Raw genomic sequence first — 20258 nt, forward strand, 5'->3', positions numbered from 1 at the left:
TTCCACTGGAGCAGCTTGCTCCAAGCCCCTGTGTCCAACCTGGCCTTGAACACTGCCAGGGATGGGGCAGCCACAGCTTCTCTGGGCACCCTGGGCCAGCGCCTCAGCACCCTCACAGGGAAGAGCTTCTGCCTGAGAGCTCATCTCAGTCCCCCCTCGGGCAGGTTCAAGCCATTCCCCTTGGCCTGTCCCTACAGGCCCTGATAAAGCTCCAGGGGTGGACGTGAGACCCCGGTGTGTCCGTACCCTGCAGGCAGGATGGCACCACAGCTCCGGGGCTCCGTGGTCTTCGTTCTCCACCTTGAGTGGCTGCCACGTCCAGGGGTTGCTGTGCATGTGCAGTAACCAGGCGTCCTTAAACAGCTGTGGAGAGAAGTGGGGCAGGTTCAGGAGCCTGGTTTGCTGCTGAGATCAGCCCACGGGAGGCAGGAGTGGTGCTGTGCTGCTGCAGACAGGGGAATGGTGACCCAGATCAGGATCTGACCGCCCAGGAGCGACTACACCCTATGTGGTCGTGGACAAAACCCATCATCTCCATCTTCCATCCCAGTATAAAATCTAATTCTCTCTAATTCTTCCGAGGCTCAATTAAAACCTTAGCGAGCTGCTGGGATAGTGCCTGAGGTGCTTCTTTCTTAATTAAAGCAGCTCTAGCAATAGGCAGACAGCTTCCCTGGAAAATCCATCACATGGGAGCCCGGGATTCATGGAATCACAGAATGGCTTGGGTTGGAAGGGACCTTGAAGCTCATCTGGTTCCAGGTTTGCAGAATGAAATGCCATGTGGGTGAGGTGCAGAGTCCCCCCCCGTCCCACAGCTCACTGCTACAGCGGGCACATCCTGCCCATGCTCCCCATGGATACTCACTGCATTGGGACCACCACAGCCACCGAGGATTAGAATGGTTTCATTGTCTATGACGATCTAGAGGGGACAAAGAACAGAGTTTCAGAGCGGGAAGGATGTGAAACCATCGCCGGTGCTTTCGGTGCGGCTTCCAAGCACAGCCAGAGGCAGGTTCTGACTTCTTGGCTGCACAGGTGCTGCTGAATGGTGCCTGCCCGGGGATGAGGAGTGGAGCTGGGATGGAGAGCAGGTTCTGCTGGGCCTGAGGCAGAGCAGGATGCAGGGTTCACCCCGCTGCCTTGTCCCAAACGGCTCACAAACCAGCTCCTCTTAGGGAGGAGAGCAATTACCCGTCCTGAGGCTGAGCCAACGCACAGGGGCCTTAACACCCCTCTTCAGATAAGGGTCGATGGGTTGCCTGCGAGGGTATGTGCTTGTAGCAAGGTTTGTTAGGTGCTGGTGGTGGGTGAGAAGCCCTTCACCTTCTTTTCCAGTGGAGGGAAGACATGTTCAAGCACGACCCATCCGATCTCCTCTGGGTCCCTGAGAGGAACCACACATTGGGAACCACTGAGTGTCTTCCCAAGGGACCATGAAGGGAAGCAGGGATGGAGACACCTGCACAAAGCTGGGTGACACCCATGAGCTCCTGCCCCAGGCAGGCAATAAACCAGAGCGGGCACAACCCAGAGCCACTGGAACCAAGAAGCAGGAGAGCGGAGCAATCAAAAAGGGCCCTGAGCCAAACCAACGTGTGATAACACTTGATTGATCTCAACTGCCACAGGGGGGTGATGGCTGGGTTCAAACAGCAACGTGTGCTCTAGAAATGCTCATTACAGTCTGAGTCATGTGCCAGATACAGCCCGGTACCTGCATCAGTGTTACGGAGATGAAAAGCTCACCCTCACCAAACAGATGGCTCGGGGGGGGAAACCAGGGCCCGTTGGGCAGAGGTGGTGAAGATAACGTGGAGATCAGGCATTAGCTTTCAGGCACGCTGCTGAGAGCTGCCTGGAAGCTGGGAATTAAGCTCCACCACGTTTACCTTTGGCAGGGTGCTGGTGCTGAGCTCACCTGAGACTGGCCGCCTCGCGGGTGAGGGCTGGGCCCAGAGATGTTGGGCTTGGACCAAGCCCACTGCTCCAGATCCAGCACCCAGACGTCGTTGCTCCTGCAAGGATGAGACAACAAGTATTGAGGAGACAACCGGGCTCTGTGGGCACGTGAAACATGGGTTCAGGGCAGAGCTTTATGGCAGAATTGGGTATTTTGGGGGCTGGGCCCTCAAGGGCATTCACCGTGAAGAGGCCAAGGGTGTGCTTCAAGCAGGAGAGCCCAAACCCTGCAGAGGTTTCCTTCTGAAACACTCCGAGCTACCCCGTGGTCACCACAACACGCTCCTCGCTTGCAGGAGCTCTTGTCAGAACCTTCCCCCCAGACTCACATTTGTCTTGATCCCAGGGAGCCCCCAAAGACGATCATTTTGTCCTCAATGACACAGGAGGAGTGTCCTGCCATGGGAGGGGGGCCATGGGTGGTCACGATGCAGTTCCACCTGGGGAAAGCAGGAGGAAGACATTCACCACTGGAATCACTGTCCCTGGAAGTGCTCAAAAACCATGTAGGTGAGGCCCCCAGTGACCTCAGTGGGTTAATGGTGGCCTTGGCAGTGCTGGGGAAGGGTTGGACTTGATGAACATAAAAGTCTTTTCCAGCCTGGTTGACTCAACGGTTCTATGAATGGCAAAAAGTCCTCAAGAACATGTTACAGAGGAAAACCTCAGGGAAAACCTCCAAAGAGGCAAATCCTAATGAAACTCATTAGAAATCCTGATGTGCTATAACCATTTCTGAAGCAGGATGAAGCCCCAGGGCCACAGTGGGTGTATCGCCCCTTTCAATTAAAGTTCACCCTCAACGATTTCCAACATGGTTTAATTACAGTGTTCTGCTGCCTCTGCTCTGTATAATGGACACTTTTGATGATGAGAAGTTCTCAGTGAAGAGGAGCAGGAACCATCGCTGCTTTGATAGAGCGTTTGCTCCTTTCTCACACAGCATCAGTGGGAAAGGCTGGTCTGAAACCAGCCAAACGGTGCTTAAAGGGAAAGGCAAATTCCTGCCATCTCTGTGGTCACTGCTGGATGCTCTAGAGCAGGAGCTGTGAGGGCAGAGATCCCTAACCCGGTGCGGGTGCCTGTATCACACCTCCCTGGGAGGCTGCAGGAGCTGGGAGGTTTGGACCACTGCTAAAACCCAAAACCTCCAGGAGCTGGGGCTTTATCCCCTCCTTTCCTCAGAACGACCTCACTGCTCACAGCCAAACCAATGACGTGTTTAAAACACACAGAGAGTCCCAGCATGGTTTGGGCTGGAACAGACCTTAGAGCTCCTCCAGCTCCAACCCCTGCCACGGGCAGGGACCCCTTCCACTGGAGCAGCTTGCTCCAAGCCCCTGTGTCCAACCTGGCCTTGAACACTGCCAGGGATGGGGCAGCCACAGCTTCTCTGGGCACCCTGGGCCAGCGCCTCAGCACCCTCACAGGGAAGAGCTTCTGCCTAAGAGCTCATCTCAGTCTCCCCTCGGGCAGGTTCAAGCCATTCATTCCCCTTGGCCTGTCCCTGCAGGCCCTTGTCCCAAGCCCCTCTCCAGGTTTCCTGCAGCCCCTTTAGGCACTGGAGCTGCTCTAAGGTCTCCCCTTCAGGAGCCTTCTCTTCTCCAGGCTGCCCCAGCCCAGCTCTCTCAGCCTGGCTCCAGAGCAGAGCTGCTCCAGCCCTCGCAGCATCTCCATGGCCTCCTCTGGCCTTGCTCCAGCAGCTCCACGTCCCTCTTGTGCTGCTGCCCAGCGCTGACCCCATGTCCTGATTCCCACCTGGCTGGCTGGGAACACTCAGGGAGTTTGGCATAGTTTAGGTGCAAGTCAAGAGCCATATGGCAGCAACCACCACCCAAGAGGTGCCAGACAGCCCCATACCCACGGCTCCGGTGCGCTCCTGTGGTTTTTGGCTTTTCATTTCCTTGTGTTCCAATAAAAGCCTGGCAGCCACTCTGGAATGAGACACACTGAGGAGAGCAGGACCACGCCGAGCTTCCCAGGCGGGCTCCGAGAGATGCCCTCCAGCATTCCTTCAGCTCAATTACATTCTGCAAGGATCAAAGCTGAGCTTTGAATCCAGATGTGCTCTTACCAGTTTTTGGAGGGTGAGTAGGTATGGATTTCATCGAAGAACCTCTCCGGCTGGTGCAGAGGGTAAGGGCTCGGCCGTGTCCACCCACCAAAAAGCACCAGCAAGTCCTTGTAGACCACGAGCGTGGCTCCAGCCTTGGGTGAAGGGTATGAACCTGGGTAAGAAAGAGAATGAGGAGGTCAGAACCCATGCAAGCACTGAACTCTGCATCGCTTGCATTGAAGTGAGACAACGCGGAGGCTCCACCTTTAAACCCCTCCATCTGTAACACTCCATCTTTATCAAAGGAAGAGGAATAGGAGGAAAGAGGCAAAATTAGAGCTGGGAGCCTGGGAAGAAAACGTCTCCTGCCAATTTGTGTCAGTGTAATTAGTAGGAGCCTGAAAGCGCATCTCATGTGTGGCAAAACTTCTGTCATTCACTGCCAGGAAATTGCTGCTTTCCAATGGAGCCCTTGAAATTAGTGCTTCAGCACGGAATCAAAGCAGTAATTACCTCCAAATCCTTCCTAACTCCTCTCCACGCAGGGGGAGAGGGAGAAGGAATCCCAATCCCAGTGCATCCACAGAGGCTCATGGCAGATCACTCGGGTACTCACAAGCAAACACTGAACCCCCCGTTTGCCAAGCAGCACGATTAAAGCCTAGAATTAGCAGTCACTGCTCAGGTCTGCAGAAGGAAATGCACCTCAAGCATCATTGACAGACCTTTGGTTTGGCTCTTTGAGGTTCAAAAGGCTCCACAAGGGCCTGAGACCTGCTGAGCAGCAGGATGTGAGCTCTCGGCCTGGACCATCACAATTCACTGTGCCAGCACCTCAGCACCCTCACAGGGAAGAGCTTCTGCCTAAGAGCTCATCTCAGTCTCCCCTCTGGCAGGTTCAAGCCATTCCCCTTGGCCTGGCCCTACAGGCCCTTGTCCCAAGCCCCTCTCCAGGTTTCCTGCAGCCCCTTTAGGCACTGGAGCTGCTCTCAGGTCTCCCCTTCAGGAGCCTTCTCTTGTCCAGGCTGCCCCAGCCCAGCTCTCTCAGCCTGGCTCCAGAGCAGAGCTGCTCCAGCCCTCGCAGCATCTCCATGGCCTCCTCTGGCCTCGCTCCAGCAGCTCCACGTCCCTCTTGTGCTGCTGCCCCAGAGCTGGATCAGGGCTGCAGGGGGGGTCTCCCCAGAGCACAGCAGAGGGGCAGGATCCCCTCCCTGAGCTGCTGCTCACGCTCTGGGGGTGCAGCCCAGCACACGGGGGGGTTCTGGGCTCAAGCGCTCACTGAAGCCGGGTCATGGGGAGCCTCTCATTGACCAACACCCCCACGTCCTCCTCAAGGCCTGGGCACCTCCTGCAGCCTGGGGTTTGCAGTTGCAGCCTCTCTCTTCAGCAGCTCTGAGCGAAGGCACCAACCACCACCGGCGCCGATGCTGACTGCCAGTGCCATGAGTCTCTTCATGAGAGCAGCTCTCAGTGAATCGGATCCCTCTGAGCTGCTGGGAGGAACCAGGTCAGGGTCTGCTGCAGAACCCCCCCTGCCCGCTCCAGCAGCTGTGTCACTGATGTCTTCAGTGCTGAGCCGCTTCCCAGGAGCAGCTAAACCCTCTCCAGCCAGTGCTGAGGCATCCGAGCATCCTCCTTCCTGCTGTCACCACCAGCACCAGGCAGATTCCTGCACCTCTGCAGTCACCCTTTCCAAATAAACCCCAAATACATCACCCCAAAACCATGGATGCGGGAAGCAGGGGCAGCTCAAGGGCACAGCACGTGGCCACGGGAGCACTGTCACCCAGTCCGAAAAGGCTGATGCACCAAACCTCTCCCCGCTGTCCCAACAGGACTTGGGAAGTGTTTTTAGCAGGTAATGACAAGCAGAACAGGGACTATTTTTAAAGGAAACCAGAGCAGCTATTTTAAGATGCTGCAGCTGAGAAAAGCGATTCCAGTGCGATGGGTTCCAGCTGGGGGGGGAGAGCCAGCCACAGAGGAGATGGGCACCAGGTCCCTGAGCCTTTCTCAAGAGGCAAACCACGCTTTGCTGGTGCTCTCAGGTGTAAAGTGTAGGGGATAAAGTGGTGCAGGAAACAATCCTTGTGCTGGGGCACAAGAGCTACACCCACAAACTCCTGCAAGACGGGAGTGCCAGAAGAAGGTCACATTTGGTTACTCTTTGTTCCCAAATTCCAGGCTTCCTGCTCATTCCGGGGCTGTGTGCAACTCATTAATCCCCAGCAGCAGGTTCACAGCCTAAATGTTCTCCCTGGTAGGGTATAAAGTCGCTGTCTCAAGCTTGGCATTGCAAACTGGGCTGTTAGGAACGTTCCTATGTGACTTGTAGAGAATCAGCTGGTTGGGTTCTCCATCGAGGAGAGCCAGAGTCATAGACTCATGGAATGTGTTTGGGTTGGAAGGGACCTAAAACTCCTCCAGCTCCAACCCCTGCCACGGGCAGGGACCCCTTCCACTGGAGCAGCTTGCTCCAAGCCCCTGTGTCCAACCTGGCCTTGAACACTGGGCACCTCCATCCTGGGATGTGTCGTCTCCGAAAGGGCTGGGATTGCTGGGAGTGGGAAGAGCCACCCTCCTCCTGCTGTAACCTGAAGGTCAACCCCAGCCTCAGACACCAGGATGGTTCCCAAATGAGTCAACAACATGCAAACAGCCCAGGGCAGGGGCTGGCCCCGGTTCTACAGGAAGCTTTGCCTGTTACTGGCCGTTGTAGGGGTGTGAATGAGCGGAGTCTCATTCCGCAATGCAGGAAAGGTCTGAATTATACCATCAGAGGAGAACTGGCCTCTCAAAGCCTCTTCCAAGCAGGCAGTTGGGTCCCTGCACTGCACAAGAGATGCAGGTGGTAACCAGGAGGACTGAAACACATGGACAAAGACTGGAAACCTGGAGAATTAACACTGCTTGTGTCTAAAGCTGCAGAGAGCTGCTGCTGCCACGGGCACCTCGGCAGGCCGAGCACCTCCTGCCCTGCCCAGCGCCAAGGGAAGGCAGCCTCTGTGACTTCAGGTCTCAGGTATGCGGAGGAGCAAAGGGACATCAAAGGGACTTGGCTCAATTCCATGGGGCCCCGTGACAGCCTGCTCCAGGTCCCAGCTCCCTGGAGGATGTGCTGAGCGGTGCTTCAAAGCCTGGCAGCAACGTACTTGACATGGGAGGGCTTCCTCCTCTGCGGGCCTGTGCTTCCCGATGGAACAGCTCCTGTTCCTCGCCACCGACTCCAGCGCCTGCAGAACATGGGGGTAATGGCACTGGATTGTGCCTGGGCCAGGGCGCAGCGCAGGTTTCCACACCCTGATAACACCGTCCAGCCCCAGCTCAGATTATCTTTCCTTAGGGATAAAGATTGAGGCGTGCAGAGGGTGCAGCACAACGAACTGCTCCTAAACATAGAAGGGAACGGCTCTTTGCAGCTGACGCTGTTTATTCAGTGGGGATGAGCAGCGAGCAGCTCGTCTCAGATACTGTGTTCTCCGCTTGATGGATTTTCCTGGCGCGAGAAGCAGAGACAGACTTTTAAAACAAACAAACAAACAAAGATCCCTGGCTTCCAGGGATGTTTGGAAGAGAAATTCCAGCCTCTGATCGCTTCTGACACGAGCTCTGGGCCTATCTCTTTAGGATCTGGCCCTATAAGCAGTTTTTAAAGCCCATGTATTCAGCCCTCTAATGCAACCGGAGCAGCACACGCAGAAATCAGTGACCACAGAAGAAAAGCCTGGCTGAGAGAGCAGGAACGGCCCAAACCCCCCCGTGTGCTGGGCTGCACCCCCAGAGCGGGAGCAGCAGCTCAGGGAGGGGATCCTGCCCCTCTGCTGTGCTCTGGGGAGACCCCCCTGCAGCCCTGATCCAGCTCTGGGGCAGCAGCACAAGAGGGACCGGGAGCTGCTGGAGCGAGGCCAGAGGAGGCCATGGAGATGCTGCGAGGGCTGGAGCAGCTCTGCTCTGGAGCCAGGCTGAGAGAGCTGGGCTGGGGCAGCCTGGACAAGAGAAGGCTCCTGAAGGGGAGACCTGAGAGCAGCTCCAGTGCCTAAAGGGGCTGCAGGAAACCTGGAGAGGGGCTTGGGACAAGGGCCTGTAGGGACAGGCCAAGGGGAATGAATGGCTTGAACCTGCCCGAGGGGAGACTGAGATGAGCTCTTAGGCAGAAGCTCTTCCCTGTGAGGGTGCTGAGGCGCTGGCCCAGGGTGCCCAGAGAAGCTGTGGCTGCCCCATCCCTGGCAGTGTTCAAGGCCAGGTTGGACACAGGGGCTTGGAGCAAGCTGCTCCAGTGGAAGGGGTCCCTGCCCGTGGCAGGGGTTGGAGCTGGAGGAGCTTTAAGGTCCCTTCTAACCCACCCCAGGCTGGGGCTCTATGAAGCAGTTTGCAGCTCTGCAATGTCAGAGTGTTTCAGTACAATCCATCTGCAGAAGAACAAGACGTTTTGGGGGTTTTCACACCAAGGCGCTGCTGTTGTGTCCTGAAGAAGCGGTAAAAAGCCAAGTTCCTTTTCAGAAGGAAAAGTGCGACCCTGCTGATGGATGTCACAGCAGAAATGAGGCTAAAAGCATGGCTCAGACTTACTGCACTCAGCCTCTGAGCTCTGAAAGCCCAGTCTCCAACCTCTCCTTGTGCAGGAGCCGGCTGTGTGGCTGCTGTTTGAACCTGTGCGTATCTCCAGGGGAGCAGCAGTGAAAGGGGGAGCTGAAACCTCCTCGTGCTCAGCCTGGCTTTATCAGCCTGGCTTTGAGGCTGGCAGAGACGTGAAGATGCCAAATCACAGGTCCTGGGCTGGAAATCCCAAACCTCATCCAGCCCAGCACCACCTCGCCTCCCCTCCATCACACAAAGGTGCATCCCAAGCGTGCCTGACAGCATCAAATAACCCAAGTTTTCCCCCCTTCCCTGGGAAGGGAAACCAGAGATGGAAAAACTAATAGTGCCTCGCTTCCCAGGCTGGGATGTTTCCGCAGCTCTCTGCAGAGCTGCCCAAAAGCTTTGCCCCTGTCAGCAGTTCCTGAGGGTTCCCGAAAGGAAGATGAGAAGAAGCTGGTGAGCAGCGGTCCAGAGGCTGGAATACAGCGGAGGAGCATCCCAGCTACCCCAGCATTAGAATTAACTCGATGCGGGAGCCAACGGAGAGCTCCTGGGAGAACAGTGGGTACCTCCATGGCACACTGCACACAATGCACTACCCTAACTCTATCCCCAAGTCAAACTCACTGAGCTCTTGATTCAGTATTTGACCTTCACCTGGTTTCATCCCCAAGGCCCTCAAAACAAGGCACTGGGATTACAGACGTTTCCAAGGCTGGCTTTGACTGGCCCTGCCTAAAGCTTTAAGCTTTTAAGAGCCAGGAAGGTATCATTTTCCCCTCCCAAAGCCACATGTGATTTAGCGTTCCCTCAAATCTGGCTTCGAGAAAAACCTCCAAATATTCCTTGCTTGGAAGTAAACAGGAATTGAGCTTTGCACAAGTTTAAAGAGAAACCGAACGCGATCCTTGTGTCTTCCCAACAGAGAGACAAAACCTTTGCAGGCACATTCTGCTGCCTGAAAAACCCCTTTCAGAGAGGGGAATAGCAAACGCAGAGGTTTTCATAGCGAACGCAGAGGTTTTCTTGCAGGTTAGGGGGGGATGCAACCAAACCTGACGCCCTTCCCACCACGCTCTCCACGCTGAGTTTCCACCCTCCAGTGACACATTGGTACAAGCCCAGTCAAACCCATGGTGCTGAACCCAAAGAGCTGGTTTCGTGCAACCCTTTGGAGGCGGAGGAGCAATCCCCGCCGGGGAGGCTCCGTCACCCCCAGTGCTGCAATGTCACAGGCGTTTGTGTGCTTCTCTTTTACCCAGGAAATCCGTGCATGCTGCGACTCGGAGCCTGATCAAGTGTTGAAAAGGAGAGGCCGTGCCCTGGGAAGCCCGCGGAGCAGGATCACTGACTCACCCTGGGGAACGCTCAGCCGTGTCCTGACGCAGCACCTTGAGCAGACAGCGGCAAGATAAGAGTGGGGAACACAGGGGGGCTTTGCCTCCTCCTCTCCTCATGCTGCAAACAAGGGTCACTGCAGCAGAGAAGCTGTGGCTGCCCCATCCCTGGCAGTGCTCAAGGCCAGGTTGGACACAGGGGCTTGGAGCAAGCTGCTCCAGTGGAAGGAACTGGATGAGCTTTAAGGTCCCTTCCAACACAACCCATTCCACGGTTCTAATTCACCTCGATGCTGGAGAAGAGGTTCTATAGAGCCAAGGGTGAGGTCACCCCATGCTCCCCTTCGCAATCACCTCCCTGCTTCTGGGAACTGCAGCCCTGGCTCTGCGGTGCAGGGCGCCGCCGTTGCAAAAGCTACTTTGCCCTGGAGGTGGCTGGAATCAAACCAGGCAGCACCCACCTCCCTCTGCTTTAATGCTTGTTTGCTCCCAACCCCTGGAAGCGATACCTGCCCTGCAGACTCCGGAGTGAGTGCAGTAACAGTCTGACATCCCACACAGACCAGCCCTGCTGCTCATTACCCAGCTCAGCGGAGGGGGGGGATCAGCTCCCGCTGCTCCTCTTCCCTCCAGGAGGCAAACGGAGAGATGGAAATTGCTGTTATCAGATGACACGAGGCCGTAATAACTGGCTAATTGCAGGGGAGGGATGGAGGGATGTGTGGGGCAGCGCAGGAGCGTGCCCTGGCCCTGCTGAGCTCCACACTTTAGGCTCCAGTCACGCTCCCGTTGCGTTCGCCGCAGCGGGAGGGAGGCGGCTGAGGCATCGCAGACGTCGAAGCAGCCCCAAATTACCGGTGTTTCAGGAAATGCTGCTGTGTAATTTGGTGAGGTTGGAGCTACCGCGGGGCTGAAGAAACCTCAAATGTCCTTTCAAGAGCATCCTGTGGGCACGGGCAGAAATGTCTACTCGAGTCAAGCGCACGAAGCTCAGCGCTCAGGATGCGCTGCAAGGGAAGCGCAGCTCCTCACCGAAACCCCAACATCGACCTGCTGGAAGCCCCAGCACAGCGCACAAAGGGATACTGAGTCCAGCTCTTTGCATCTTCCCTTTAACCAGCCCTTCCCTCATGTGCTGCTTTCCCCATCGCCTTCCTTTTCAAGGCATCAGTTCCCGCACTGTGCTCCCTTCACACAAGGGCTTGCTTCCCCCCCCTCATTCCAGTAAATCCAGTGCTTAATGCCAAATGTGCTAAATATTTCATGTCAGGAATAAATATTCACCTTTTGGCCTGCAGACAAGCATGAGTTAGTGCTTTGTCATCCCGGGTGCCTTCCAGAATTCAGATTTTACAGCAGATGCTTTTGGGAAAGAGGTAAAATCCAGCTACACAGCGGGAGGATTTAAACAGACTTTGAAAGCACAGCTTGTATAGACCAAAAAGGGAACAGAGCATCTTCCAACTCGAGTTTTGTATACAGAATCCTGGTGGATTTATCCCAAAGCCAAACACGCAACAGCGGCAATAGCTAAAAGAAGGAAAACTGGAGTACCTGCAGCCCTGATCCAGCTTTGGGGCAGCAGCACAAGAGGGATGTGGAGCTGCTGGAGTGAGGCCAGAGGAGGCCATGGAGATGCTGCGAGGGCTGGAGCAGCTCTGCTCTGGAGCCAGGCTGAGAGAGCTGGGCTGGGGCAGCCTGGAGAAGAGAAGGCTCCTGAAGGGGAGACCTGAGAGCAGCTCCAGTGCCTAAAGGGGCTGCAGGAAACCTGGAGAGGGGCTTGGGACAAGGGCCTGAAGGGACAGGCCAAGGGGAATGGCTTGAACCTGCCCGAGGGGAGACTGAGATGAGCTCTTAGGCAGAAGCTCTTCCCTGTGAGGGTGCTGAGGCGCTGGCCCAGGGTGCCCAGAGAAGCTGTGGCTGCCCCATCCCTGGCAGTGTTCAAGGCCAGGTTGGACACAGGGGCTTGGAGCAAGCTGCTCCAGTGGAAGGGGTCCCTGCCCGTGGCAGGGGTTGGAGCTGGAGGAGCTTTAAGGTCCCATCCACACAAACCCGGGATTCCATGATTCTGGGAACACCTCCGCTGGGATGTGTGCCTGCCGGCTGGGATGCCTGGGAAGGAGCTCTTGCCGATAGGTGTCAGCACAGCCTGCCTGAAGCCTCCGAGCAGGACTTTTCCGAAGGCTCCTCAGAGCAACTTCAAGCTGACAGCAATGGGATCGCAGGGGTTTATTCCACTGATCCCAAAACGGGGCTGCCCCTGAAGGTGAACACGGGGAACGCTTTGAGAGAGCTGAGAAAGGAATCACTTGGTATAAACCACGCAGGGAGCTCATGGTCAGAGGACCCTCCATGGAGGGCGGCACCAGGATGCCGGCAGGAGCCGGGGCAGGCTATCAGCTTCCTCAGCAGCACGTGAATCCTGTGTGAGATAACACCAATGCAAACACGCAGCCTGGGGGGCTGGGGCAGCCGCTGGAAGGGGTTTAAGCTGTATTTCCTCAAAAGGAAATCAAACAGAAGGCTTCAGAGATGCTGCGGATGCTCCAGCAAATACCTCGGCTCCACTCAGCGCAACGCGGGTGAGCCCGTATCCGGGTGTCAGGGAACAGTGAGAGCCCTGAAAGGGAAAATTCCTTATGGAAAAGTAAAAAACTCTTCAAAATCAACCCTGAAGAAGAGGTTTGGAAGGGTTCAGGTCTGCAAGAGGAGGAAGGAGATGCTCCTCCTCATCACCCCAACAGCAGGTACCCAGCTCGCAGGTGCGTCAGCCCTTCAGGAGTTCCCAAACTCAGCACCATCAACGAGACCCAACTACTTCTGTGTCTATATAAGGCCTCCGAAGCCCAAGAACCTATTTTTACGGATCACGGGCTCCCTATTGACCCACAGGCTGCAAACAGTTTTCCCCAATTTTGGTATAACCACCTCGAAAATCCAGCAGGGTTTTCAGAGGGCCGGAGAGTCACGTTTCCAGTGAGCACGTATGGTGCTGGGAAGCACCGTGCACCCAGCAGCCCCCCTGTCCCTGCCCATAAACTGGGACCAGGGAGGCTAAAAATTCTCCCCATCCATCCCGGAAAAAGGCCAGAGTGGGAAAAATTCCTCTGTTAATCTCTGGAGGAATGTGCGCCCAGGGAGGGTCTCTCTGGGAATCTAAATCTGACAGGGTTAAAGCAACAAGCCATTTCTCATATTGTTCTGCTCCATCATCACAGAATCTCAGCCTGGTTTGGGTTGAAGGGACCTTAAAGCTTCTCCAGCTCCAACCCCTGCCACAGGCACGGACCCCTTCCACTGGAGCAGCTTGCTCCAAGCCCCTGTGTCCAACCTGGCCTTGAACACTGCCAGGGATGGGGCAGCCACAGCTTCTCTGGGCACCCTGGGCCAGCGCCTCAGCACCCTCACAGGGAAGAGCTTCTGCCTAAGAGCTCATCTCAGTCTCCCCTCGGGCAGGTTCAAGCCATTCCCCTTGGCCTGTCCCTACAGGCCCTTGTCCCAAGCCCCTCTCCAGGTTTCCTGCAGCCCCTTTAGGCACTGGAGCTGCTCTAAGGTCTCCCCTTCAGGAGCCTTCTCTTCTCCAGGCTGCCCCAGCCCAGCTCTCTCAGCCTGGCTCCAGAGCAGAGCTGCTCCAGCCCTCGCAGCATCAGGATATCTCAATGCCAGGTCGGACCAGGTGGGATCAGGGGAGGGCAGCACAGAGAAAGCCGTGCAGTGCAGTGGTTTTCAGATGCAGTGCTCACAACCAGGAGGCACGGGTGTATTTTACTCCCTGGTAGCAGCAGTCCACATCCATTTCCCATCGCGCTGACCCGATAGGGAGTTCAAGAGCTTTACTTCTGAAGCATCTAAACAACCAGTCTCTGCAAGCAGGCAGCAGATTCCCAAGAGCCACAGTGACCCCTGGGAAGAGGATGGGAATCTTTTGGCTTTTCCTGCCTGGCTCAGTGAAGGCATTTGCAGGATAGATCGTTGCAAACAGTAGATTGCACACCCCTTTTGCAATGTGTGTGTTCTACTTCTGCAGCCCTGGCTTCATTCACGCTATGCTGCTGGGTGTCCATCCCAATGGGCAAAAGCTGCACTGCACACAAGTGATGCTGGAAAACAACAGATCCAGACCAAAAACCTGAATCAGAGGTTAAACATAAGCAGGCAGAGAGGCCACGAGACCAGAGCAGGCAAACCAAAGGGAGGGTAGATATGTTGTAAACCTAAACCCGCTCGGATTAAGCATCTAATCACCACGCAGAGCAATCCTATTGAATCAAACAGTGATGGATTAACATGCTGGAAGCCAGCCCGCCACGCACAAGCTGTGCTTTGCCAATGGGACATCACACCTCCTGGCAGAAAACAACCATTCACCTGCTGGGTTTCTGATCTTCCGTCTCTTGCCCTTGGAATAGTTCACATTTCACACCACAAAGTTCATTAAAGCCACATTTCCAAAGCAGCCACGCGAGGAAGGGAACAAAAGAGCACCCAAGCCTGCCTCACACAGACTAACCAAGGGACTGAGAGGCACCCCAGCTCCGCGGAGCCGCAGAGCCTGCCAAACCAGCTCCAGGCTCACCCTCAGAAGGGCACGAATGAAGTTGAACCTCGCCATTCAAGGCTGAACGTGGAGCTCCTGCAGGGAGCAGGGTGGAACTCGCCGTTCCCAAACGCAGCAGACCCAGGTCCCACTCCCTGCAACGTTGTGTTTTGCAAGAGAGGTTGTTTAAGGTTTGCACACATGCAGTTTTCACCCATGAGCAGGAAGCTGTGCAATGGGATGACCTTGGTGTGCTGTGCTTTGGGATGTTTCTACATGTACCATCAGGCAGATCACACCAGTTACCAGGAGTCTGCTTCAAAGGAGGCACTTTGCCTTCTTACTCCTGCACTGCTGCTTACATTTTGGAATGGCTTCATCCTCCAGGGCTCCTTGTCACTCCCAGCACCACGGGACGGGGGATTTGGCTGTCAAAGGCTACTACAACTCTGCACGAGTGGTTACTCATCTCCTGGTAAACCTGTGAGCTAAAAGAGGGGGAAAAACTCCATCTATTTAAATCAGGGAAAGCAATTCCAAGCAACAGCACCCATCCCAAGGGATGGTGTAGAAGGAAGCCCAGGAACTCCTGGCTGTGTTACAGAAGGGCAGTGTGTGACAAGCAAGCTCTGGCCAGGCAGCAGCCTCACCACAATTAAAGCAGAGTTTCCAATGGGGTCAAGTCACTCTGGGCTTAAGGGCTCAAAGAGCATTTTGATGGTGGTGGGAAAGGCAGGGATTGGTTTTGATGATAACATGTAAAGTTTTAGCCCTACAAAGGCAGAAATACAGCTACTGAACTGAAAGGATAATAAGAGAGAAATGAGCCAGACCGGGAAAAGAGCTGGGGAAAAAGCTTTCCTCTCCTCCAGGATGCATTCAATACAGAGGGCTTGCATCCCTGTCATTAACCTGTTCTACTTTGAAGCACCAGACACCTGCAGCCAGCAGCTGCAGCCTTAACTAGAGGTGTTATTGTCCGCCAGGCACCAGCTTTCCACTCCTTTTCATTCCCAGGAGGGCAGCAGCTGTGGTGTGGCTGCAGAGGTGATCCCAGAGCTGAACAGTGAGTTTGGCATGGCTGTCATTAAAAAGGGATGTTCATCGCTGCACCGAGCTCAGAAACACACAATCACAGAGTGACGGTTGGAAGGGACCTTAAAGCTCCTCCAGCTCCAACCCCTGCCACGGGCAGGGACCCCTTCCACTGGAGCAGCTTGCTCCAAGCCCCTGTGTCCAACCTGGCCTTGAACACTGCCAGGGATGGGGCAGCCACAGCTTCTCTGGGCACCCTGGGCCAGCGCCTCAGCACCCTCACAGGGAAGAGCTTCTGCCTAAGAGCTCATTTCAGTCTCCCCTCTGGCAGGTTCAAGCCATTCCCCTTGGCCTGGCCCTACAGGCCCTTTTCCAAAGCCCCTCTCCAGGTTTCCTGCAGCCCCTTCAGGCACTGGAGCTGCTCTCAGGTCTCCCCTTCAGGAGCCTTCTCTTCTCCAGGCTGCCCCAGCCCAGCTCTCTCAGCCTGGCTCCAGAGCAGAGCTGCTCCAGCCCTCGCAGCATCTCCATGGCCTCCTCTGGCCTCGCTCCAGCAGCTCCACGTCCCTCTTGTGCTGCTGCCCCAGAGCTGGATCAGGGCTGCAGGGGGGGTCTCCCCAGAGCACAGCAGAGGGGCAGGATCCCCTCCCTGAGCTGCTGCTCCCGCTCTGGGGGTGCAGCCCAGCACAGGGGGCACACAGAGTCCATTCTGCAGTTCTCCCTTCAAGGCTGGAAGTGGCAATGAGCTGCACTGAATTTGGAAGCTGTTTCCAGCCCTGCTTCTCCCGGCTTCCCTCCTTTAGTCCACTCTTCTAAGAATCTGTTCTGCTACAAAACATCTCACAAACGGTGTCTCAGGGGCTGGAGCAGTGCCCAGACTGAGAAATGCTGCTCTAGGGAGGCCATTAGCACCGGCAGGGCATGGTTTGGGGGGGGGTTTAATCCCCAAAGCAAAGCTGTGCCTTGGATCACTCACTACGTTACCACGAGGTAAGTCATGCTGCAAGGGGAACAGAGGAACACGGGGTCAGGGCTGAGTGGTTCAGTGATGAGTCTCAGCCCATTCTGGCTGCTCAGAAACAAGATGATGCAGAACATAACCCAGGACAGAACAAGCTGCAGCTCTCAGGAGCTCTTCAGACACGGTGGGGTTTAAATCCACACAGGAGGAGGTTTGTACTCCCCTAATGAGTATTTACCCATGGAAACCCCAGTGATCCCTTGGCAGGAAGGTGCTGCACTGATGTGTGGATGTGGAGGGCTGGATGCTGGCTGGATCACCCCTGCACAACCATCTGCATCCTTTGGGAAGTGCTTTGCTGGGGCTCATGTCCCCTTTCAGCTCCACAAAGCTGACATCCCTGAGGAGGAAGCTCATTGCAGACCAGGCCCAGCATTCTGAGACTTCACCAGCTGCTCTGAGCACTTGCCCTGCTTTCTCCAAGGGGATGATGAGAACAGGGCTGGGTTTTTTTTGGCTCCAGGCAAGGTTTTTGCAGAGCTTTATCAAGGGCAAACCGCTCCTCAAGCACCAGGGACCACATCTGATAGAAACACCTGGGGCAGGTGACAGCAGAGCCTCTCCTGCCTGCTTTGGGCTGTTAGCTCTGTTGACATAACACCATCAAAGGCACCTTCCCCTCGGCTCACAAGGGGAAAGCTGAGCCTTAAACTCCAGCAGCTCCCACTCAAAGCACTGAGAGGACCTGGGGGAAGAACAGAGCCAAGAAGAACCAACAACCAACGTGGGAGAGGGCTTTCTGCACACTTACGGTGTTGGGTTAAGGCTACTTGGGAGGTTTGCAGGGCAAACTTCAGGCTGATGGGCTCTACTCATTTACAGGCTAAAGCAGGGAGCATCAGCTGCTCTGATGTGGCTGTGCCTTGACACTGAACATGGACAGAGGGATCAGAGCATCGAATGAACAAGGTTTACCTCCAAGGCTGGTTTTATCCTCAAATCCTGAGGGAGATGAGCGGCTTTCCCCTCTCCCAGCGAAAGCAAATGCAGCGTGAGTGCAGAGAGAGCAAAACACCAGGAAACAGGTCCTGGAGTCCCACCTCCCCGGCGGAAGGGTGGGCACATGGAGAGCCTTCCATAGCAAACAGGAAGAGCGGAGCCACGAGTCTCCTTGGGTCGCCTGATAGCACAGCGGGATCTCACAGTGGGAAAACACACAGCACCAAGGGGGGAACTGGGGCCTTTCCAGCTCTCCTGCCTTCAGAGATAGGTGGAGAGGAGATGGGATCGTGCTTGGCTGTGGATGATAAAGCAGAAACAACAGGGAGGATGTGCAGATCCTGCAGGACTTCAGCTCACGTTCCTCTCCCTCAAAGACCTGCTCTTTATAACACCATTCCTTACTCTGCCAGCACAGCAAAAGGCTTGCTTTGGGAAAGAAAAGCTTTCCATCTCTGTCCCTAAGGCCCTGGGAGCATGGGCAAACCTCCGGGCATTTTTCTCTCTGATTTATAAAAGGTATTTCCCAGTCTGGTGCAGGCAGAGGCCAAGTGCAGGGCTCCTGAGGAACATCAACTAACAAATACAGGAAGGGAGAAAGTCTGCAGGAACACACAGTCTGGAACAGCACGGCAGGCCAGAAGGAAAACTGCCTGCGGATATGGATACACCTCGAAGTTATCCCCTGCAGCCCGAGGAGGACACAACACGAGACAGAGATGATGGCGAAGGTCCTGAGTCAGTGCTGGCGGCCGAGGCAGCCTCTGCCAGCAGCAGTCATTGCAGAGATGGAAGGGATCTCATCCAGAGTGCTTCACAACCACATGGAAACAGGACAAACCTCCCCTGCCACCAGTACAGCCTGCATCAGCCAACTCCAACCCCACGCCAAAGCCCCCGCTGTGGGAACCCCAACATCCCCCATTGCATGAAAACCTGCCAATCTCCATCCCAAAGGGGGCTGGTTTCTTCCCTGGCTGTTTCAGCTGCACAAGAGCTTGTTTTGGGGGAGCACCAGAGGATTATTGCCACCAAAGCCACCCTGTGTGTGTGCCCTCGCTGCGGGAGCGGCGTGCTGCAGCTTGCCTTAGAGTGGAGACTAACCCTTGCCTCCAGCTGGATCAACAGACTCCAGTGTAAACCACCTCCATCAGGTTCTCCTCCGTGCAGATAGGCTCCAAGTCAAACAAGTGCCCAGGTTAATTATGCAAATCAAGAGAGAATAAAGCAAGCATCCCTAACACATAGAGAAAAGGCTCCTGCCTCCCAGGGACCACCTACCCCGGGGTAACATTGCAGCCTTCCCACGTAATGCCAGGGCCATTAATTACTGCTCCCCTCCTGCTCTGGCAAGGCTCCTATGTGGGAGTGGAGGAGGTGGAAAACAGCTCCAAAGTGGCCAAAAGAGCTTGAGGGAGAAGAGTTGAGAGGCATTCCTGTTCACGTGCCTAAAATAGAGATCCTGCTGCCTTTACGCCCTCCTTTGTAGAGCGTTGAGCCCCACCAGGAAAAAGCACTACATAAAAGCCAGGCGTTGACTCTCTTGTTCTGCTCCAGCCTAATAAGTCCAAAGTCAATGCCATTGTTTTAGATCTAAGCACAAAAATACTTTGAAACCTCAAAAATTAGGGTTTTTGGAAGCAATTATCTCCCTCCTCCTCTCTGAGACTAAAAGCAACACAGGCCAATTACTCCTTTGAAGGCTAAATATTTACTGCTGGGTGAAGAGCAGCAGCTCGGGCTGGAGAGGAATTATCCAGCTCTGATGTCATCTCATGCCTACAAGGAAGAAAACCCAAAGGAAAAACAGGTATGAATAAACAACAACAGAAAAGTCCTTTGGCGAGGGGAAAGGATGAAGTTGGTTCAGCTCACCCGTGTCCAAGGCATCTAGTGTGGCCCTGGCACTGTTCTCCCAGTCTCTTTAGGTGGCCCTAGACAGGTCTCATTAGATAAGATGCTCACACTTAACGGGGATGCAAGCAGAGCGTGAGCCAAGCTCTCTGAGCAAGAACTGGCCTTATGGAACAGCCGGTGCCTTATCCTGGAGCAAGACCTACCCTATAGAGTCCGTAGGGGCAGGTGTGGGAACTCCTCAAGCTCCAGCAGCAATTAGCCTGCACACAGCGAGGGTTAATCCATCACTGTCAGCTCTTGTAAAGAACAACAGCTCTCCTGCCTTATTTAGCTCTGACTCCCGAGTTTCAAAGCTCTCAGCTTTTGCCCCCTCCAGCCACTATTCTTTCCCAGGCAGCGGGTGCCAACCCTCCCGTTAAGGGCACCAAGGGATAAGAAGAGAGCAGTTATGTGTAAGACACAAAAAGGAGAGCGGTGATGTGTGAGATACAAGCAGTTATGTGTAAGATAGCACCAGGGGCACAGGCAGGGAGTGACTCATCTCCTCTGCAGACCAAGGAACAAGAGCTCTCTGTTTGGGGAGCCTGCCTCAAGTTTCAGTTGCGATCCCATCTCGCTCCACGCGCTCATGACAGCACGCAGAAAGATTTCCTCGGGGGATCTTCCCATGGGACTTAACTCTGACACATATTCCCACAGGACTCGTTCTTTTCAAAGGGTAACCTGTTAGTAAGGCACTGGCAATCTGACTTGGTGAAATACCAAGAGGGTGAGTGAGCGGAGCTGGGTGCCGGCGGCTGGAGCCATGGACACGACTGCGAGTCGTGCCCCGCATTCAATGCGACGGAAGAACTCGCTGGGCTGGAAGAATAGATGTCCTGGGTCAGAGCAGAGGTCTGCAGGGCCCAGTATCCTGTTTATGCTACCCATGGC

General features: G+C 55.2%; 1 protein-coding gene across 2 annotated transcripts in view; it reads right to left on the reverse strand.

Moving 5' to 3' along the window:
* The window catches only part of FBXO42 (F-box protein 42), a 50316-nt gene that overhangs the window by 3015 nt on the left and 27043 nt on the right, over positions 1-20258 (reverse strand). For both annotated transcript variants that reach the window (XM_080631134.1, XM_080631135.1), the window contains exons 5-9: positions 4040-4193; positions 2295-2405; positions 1925-2021; positions 869-925; positions 247-363 (exon numbers count right to left, since the gene is read on the reverse strand). In XM_080631134.1, the coding sequence (XP_080487260.1) occupies positions 247-363; positions 869-925; positions 1925-2021; positions 2295-2405; positions 4040-4193 (536 nt within the window). The remainder of the gene's footprint in view (positions 1-246; positions 364-868; positions 926-1924; positions 2022-2294; positions 2406-4039; positions 4194-20258) is intronic.

The sequence above is a fragment of the Psittacula echo genome (assembly GCF_963264785.1).
Source record: "Psittacula echo genome assembly, chromosome: 17".
NCBI classification, from domain to species: domain Eukaryota; kingdom Metazoa; phylum Chordata; class Aves; order Psittaciformes; family Psittacidae; genus Psittacula; species Psittacula echo.